Source organism: Strongylocentrotus purpuratus, unplaced genomic scaffold, assembly GCF_000002235.5.
Source record: "Strongylocentrotus purpuratus isolate Spur 01 unplaced genomic scaffold, Spur_5.0 spur5_scaffold_10, whole genome shotgun sequence".
NCBI lineage: Eukaryota > Metazoa > Echinodermata > Echinoidea > Camarodonta > Strongylocentrotidae > Strongylocentrotus > Strongylocentrotus purpuratus.
In genome coordinates this window covers 12,659,674-12,665,673 of record NW_022145595.1, presented here as the reverse complement: position 1 = coordinate 12,665,673, position 6,000 = coordinate 12,659,674, and the positions used below count along the sequence as shown (strand labels likewise).

Sequence of the window (6,000 nt, the reverse complement as noted above, 5' to 3'; positions counted from 1 at the left end):
ACAATTCTATTTCATTTCTTGTAAGGAGGTTTTGACATGTAACATATACAATGCTATATTTCTCAACCATTGCTATGGGTAATATGACCCTCTAACTGCAAAGGAGTCATGACTGTGAAATAATCAATCTTTGAAAGAGAGAACTGCATTTTGTATATACTGTGTATAATAAGATAATTCTAGCTATTTGTTCTTAAATATTGTATCTGTAAGAGTAGGAGTATGAATAAAGAATGGTGTATCGTTATTCGTGTTGTAAAGGCAATGGAGGATTCAAGATGCGAGGTGAATGAGGATCTAACGACGTTGCACGTGGTCCAAACTTCTCAAGAAACATGACCATTGTGCCCGAATATTGTTGCAAGATCATCCTACATGATGTAATGAATGTTTCTTTGGGCAAATCAATTTATCTTGAAATTGGCTGAGATGAGATAGTTCTAAATGTTTGCAACCTGTGAATACTAAACATGAACTCTCATTCGTGTCACCGCTTGTAGAATTAGTAGAGTGCTGTCTGTACACAGCTCGCTTCTGGTTCTTCAACAATGGTCTAAGACAATAGGCTTGTAGGAACTGAGAAGAAGAAGGCAATATGTTACATCGAATAGAGTAAACGATGTCATGTCCAAAGATGCCGGCTTGGAGGAACAATGTCCTTTGGTGTATGAGGATGACTGAACAACAATGAAGAAGAAATAGTTAGGGGCCAGGCTTGTGAATATTAGTTTGCATTTATCTCATGGGTGGTGACAAAGTAATAATGATGATGTCACTTTAGCCCCATTTACAATCAACACCTCTTGTTATCCCATTGGTCAATGCGAAGGGATTGAGTGATCTATGCATTTGCAGTACCGGTAGTTCCTTTTGAACTTAAGGTCCTTAATCTACTCATTAGGGACTTTTAGATTTATGACGAGAACGTGGACCACCACGCGTGACATTCTTTTAAGGTAATGTGACGTCTCTTTAAGGCACTGCCGGGCAAGGCCCAGTGCCTTGACACAATGTCACACGTGGCAGTCCACGCTCTCGTCGTGTAAATCTAAAAGTCCTTATTTTGTTAAAACCTGATCCTGAGTCTAAGATAACATTTAATAAAAGGGGAGCTTAGACGTTAGACTAACTTCTTTTGTTGAATTGATTTTGGACATTAACCTTAACATGGCATTGGGTTTGAATTTGAGTAGAATAAGGACTTGTGTGTATATGCATCCTTATAGAGTTCATTCTGAAAGAGGGCATTTATCCAATGTTGTAAATGTAGAAAGTTTTATCCTCTCTCTGCTCTGAATGCTCACGCAAGCCTTGGCCCCTGCAATTTCTATCCGAGTTAACATCGTAATGAAATAGTGCGTTATTTGAATTTGTTAGTTGGTGTATTTCTGATGAGAGATGGGATGTAACAAAATAGATTATTTGAAATCCATTGTAAACTTTTGTATGAATGAATTCCATAGATGATGAATAAATATGAATTGTATGGAACATGTAATGAAGTAATGTGCAGCGTTTCTGTTTTTATGTCTAACATGATTGCAACTAGATGGTAAAATCAGCTCAAGTGCAATATCAATACCCTATTAGTATTTTATGCCTCATAGAAATCATGTTCGGATTGCATAAAGTGTCTTGTGTCATGTTTGAACAATTCAATAGGTCAGGTGACACATACGGCTATATAAGCGAGTTCGTAATTAGGATTTGCGCATGTGCAGATGAAGGTCATTCGTTCCCAAATTGTAAAACCATTGAGATGAATACTCCATCGTGCTCATGAAAGTTATGTAATTAGTATTCATTTTTGTACCGACAGTACATTTATCTGATACACAGGTGGAAGTATTCTTCTCAAGAGGGCAAACAAAAGGTATTCATGAATTACCTCCATCACTTCGACAGTGATTATTCTAAAATGCACAAGTGGGACGTATCGATAGCGTAAGAGATCTGTGGATATTTGGGGATTATGAGTTCCGAAGCTATTTACGAACTGGCTTATTGAAATTGCTTGAGGTTAATTTATCGACAGTTCACTGTACGGTTGTAGTTGAGTTTGTGTCTTTTATTGAAGGGAAAATTAGACAGAGCTTAGATGAGATGTTGAGATAATGCTCCAACATGTGCTTCAGTAACAGTTGCTCCAGACTTTATTTCATCAAAGACAAAGTTAGGGTTGCAATTGGCTTTTGATATTGGATATTTATTATAGCGCACATATCCACCACGCAAGGTGCTCAAAGCGTTCCAATATTATCTCAGCTGTGCTAGGCTGCCGATTTCCGTGCTCACAGCATTCAAGGAACTCCTTCCTACCGGTACCCATTTACTACACCTATGTGGAGAGTGGCGAATGTAGAGTAATGTCTTGCCAAAGGACATTGGTGCCAGTGTGCCACGTACTGCGGGGCTTGAACCAAGAAGCAAGTGATCCACAGTCTGGTGACGGCCTATCCACTAGACCAGACACCTCTACATCTCTATCAAAATAGGGATAGGGTTGCAATTATTGGCTTTTACGTTAGGTTTAGGGTTAGGTACAAGTATAGTGTTGGTGCATGGTTGAATTAAGACGTCTGTTAGTGTAGTATGTTGACCACAGAACAGTGGTCAAATAGGAGAAGGAATAAAAATGAGATTTAAGGCCATTAAAAAAATATATACATGTTTAGCGTCCCCGCCCGCTTCCTTTTTTGGGGTCGCCTCCTATTTTTTTTTTTTTTTTGTACAGAAAAAAAACATGAAAAACACTGCTAAAATGGATCTATTTTTGATTTTAAAACAAATTTTACGAAAGTCGGCCATCTTGAAAAATAGCCCGACTCTCAGGGAAAATGTACCGAGCAGCCATTTTGAGCGGCCATTTTGGAAGAAAAAAAGGGTCTCCTCCTTCCTATTTTTCGAAAAAACAGGACGCTAAACATGTTTTTTTTTAATTTGGCCTAAAGTTATGGTATGGTGCAGGCAAAGGAGGGAGAGATACATATAGAACAAGGAAATTAGATAATAAGGGGACGGCACCTAAGATTCTAGCCATTCACAGATCATTTAAAGAGTAACAATGGTAGTAAACAGTTGAGATTGATATGAAAGGTGCGTTCTATTTTTGTCCATCTCAACATTTCAATCATTACACCATGATGTAACTTTTTGACCAATGTTTATAGCGCCCTCGCCGATTCTGCAACGAAGAAGGATGACACTGTATTCTGTTATCTACCCGACATCCTTTCTATGTTAAGGATTAATTAACCCCACCCTTTTAACTAGTTAATTTGTTTAAGAAGCGTTGACGGATCGACTTCAGTATAAAATGAATAAAGGAGCCATTTCTTAATTCTTCTAGTTGATAAAACGGAATCGTCTATGGTGGAAAGGGAAACAAAATCAAGTGATGTCAGTCTCTATAAAGACCTACTCTAACATGAAACTACATTCCCCTCTCTCTCGATACCTCGTTAACGAGGTATTGCTAGATTTAATTGAAAGCAACAGCTGAACGTCATAGTTAAGCGATCCGTGTCCCTTGGCCAACACTCCGGAACGCTCTAAGAAGGAGACGTGACTGCAGTAGCGGTTTTAAAGGAGTTTGGAGCACCACCCCCCCCCCCCCCAAAAAAAAAAAAATAAATAAATAAATAAATAAATAAATAAAAAAACTCGCGCGGTATGTATAAAATTAACGCAGGAACCCCCGAGCCCCCTGCCCCCCCCCCCAAAAAAAACACCTGCCTATATATTTTTACCGTTCTAGGGCCGCTCCTGGACTTGGAGAGAGAGAGAGAGAGAGAGAGAGAGAGAGAGAGAGAGAGATAAAGAGAGAGAGAGGGTAGCATATGACTTCACCACAAAAGATAATAATAATAAAAGGTGTTTACTTCTCGATTCAGGGAAAAAGGCTAATCTTCTCTGGTTATTTTATTGCGGGCAAGCTTCGCGGTTTTCCACTTGTATACAATAGAAAGAAAGAGTCGATCTAAATCACATGAATTCACAAATCTTTAATCCTGTTTTCGTGTGAATGGCTCCATCATACGTCATAATTGCTGGCCAACTTTACCTTGAAACTTTCACCTTCTGCGTCCAGGCGTTCGGCGTGTTTATCCTGCACTCACCATGAAAGTACTCCAGCGTGTTTCTCAGAACCATGGGAGAAAATACATGAATGTTACAAGAATGTATCTTGGGATATAGGTGGAGAAACTAGGTTAGACTCAAATATCATACTTTTTAAAACCATTACAGGGCAGTTGATGATTATACCGCTTCTCAAGTAGGTCATGAAAAATTCATAACGTATTGAGTGGAGGCCAGCATGACCAGAGGCACAACCCCATTGCGTTATTAGTTGGAAACGAGGAGGAAACGGTCATTGATACCCATCGATTCTCCGAGTAAACAAGTAAATAAACACGGAAGAGCCAAGTTCGCACCTCGTCTCGGCCGACGTACTTCTTAAAAGCAGAAAGTTTCATAGGAATCATCATAATAAGCAACCTCATTATAATTCAGGAAGAGAACATTGAACATCAAAAGCAGATATCTGTATATGACATACCGCGGAAACAGAAATTTTCCTCTTTGACGGTGAATGATAACAATTCGGAAGTAACGAGACATATTGAAAGCGATTACGTACGTTCTACGAGCTCGGATTAACGGAAACTTACTTAACAATTGAAACTGATGGAAATTGTATCATCGACCATAGCTGCAACGGAATAGGGTTTATACCTATCTCCTGAATGAGTTTGGAATAAAAACTCGCACCTTAACCTCCAGTAGGGAAGGAATATCACTCGCTAGTTTTTCGTACTCCTCCTGGAAAGTGGAATAAACTTTTGATGAAATGTTGGCGCCAAATCTCTGCGTGTTGATCTGTTTGATTGTCACTCATTCAATCACGGTAAGTTGAAAGAAATCGTAATTATTTATTTTATTTTATTCATTTATCATTTATTCATTTATTTACTACTTGTGGTATGGAACACCCTTATCAGCACGAGTGCTTTTTCATACTAGGTCCACTCGCATTAAAAACAAAATGAAACAATAAAATGACAGGAAATTAAATATACAAACTAAAATCGCATGTGTTTTACTTTCTTTGTACTTTTCTCTAATTTAGTTTATGTTCAATGTCAATGTTTATTGCGTGTGTATTAATATCTGTAATTTCTTGTTTTCGTTATTACAATAGACCTTCTGTTTTGTACCTGTCTGTTTATCGGGTGTATCGTTTTTATGAATTTACTGATTTTTTTTAATAATTCCCAGCAGAGGATTAGAGATTTTACCCTAACTAACATTCCATATTATAGGCTATATGTTTTATTCCAAGCTATGCCTTTCAGCGGCTTGGAGGGAAAGAATGTATATATCAAATAATCATGATTATCATATAATAGTACATGAATCGTGAAAGAAAAATCAGATTTAGATGCAAAAGGGGAAATCGGATTTATGTTTTTCTTCTTTTTTTTCCCCTTTTTTTTGTACCGTGTACGTCAAGGTATTGATTTACAGGGGCTCCTACTTTTGGTATAACTTTACCATTTGAGAATTATGTTGAAGTTGGAAAAATGTAAGGGGACTGCTCGTGCCCCTTGATAAAAGTTATTTTACTGAATTATCGTTCTGTACGTTTTAGATAAAAGAAAGAAAGATCAGATTTAGATGCCAAAGGGGAAATCGGATTTTTGTAAAGGGGTGTACGTCAAGGTATTGATTTACAGGGGCTCCTACTTTTGGTATTACCATTTGAGAATTATTTTGAAGTTGGAAACAATGGAAGGGGACTGCTCGTGCCCCTTGATAAAAGTTATTTTACTGAATTATCGTTCTGTACGTTTTAGATAAAAGGTGAACAGTTTAGTAGACATAAAGTGCACATAATCCCGCCTATTATACAAGTCATTGGCTTACAGCGGAAATGTTTAGCCGAGATAAAGTAACCTTCTTATCTCTCGAAGTTGAACAATCATTTCAAGCTGGGTA

At 37.9% G+C, this 6,000-nt stretch overlaps 1 protein-coding gene across 1 annotated transcript in view; it reads left to right on the top strand.

Annotated features, from left to right (window-relative positions):
- Positions 1-4,281: 4,281 nt before the first annotated feature.
- Positions 4,282-6,000, top strand: part of LOC588716 (A disintegrin and metalloproteinase with thrombospondin motifs 3) — a 50,991-nt gene continuing 49,272 nt past the window's right edge. The window contains exon 1 of the mRNA XM_030979537.1: positions 4,282-4,909. Coding sequence (XP_030835397.1) covers positions 4,853-4,909 — 57 coding nt within the window. The 5' untranslated portion in view covers positions 4,282-4,852. The remainder of the gene's footprint in view (positions 4,910-6,000) is intronic.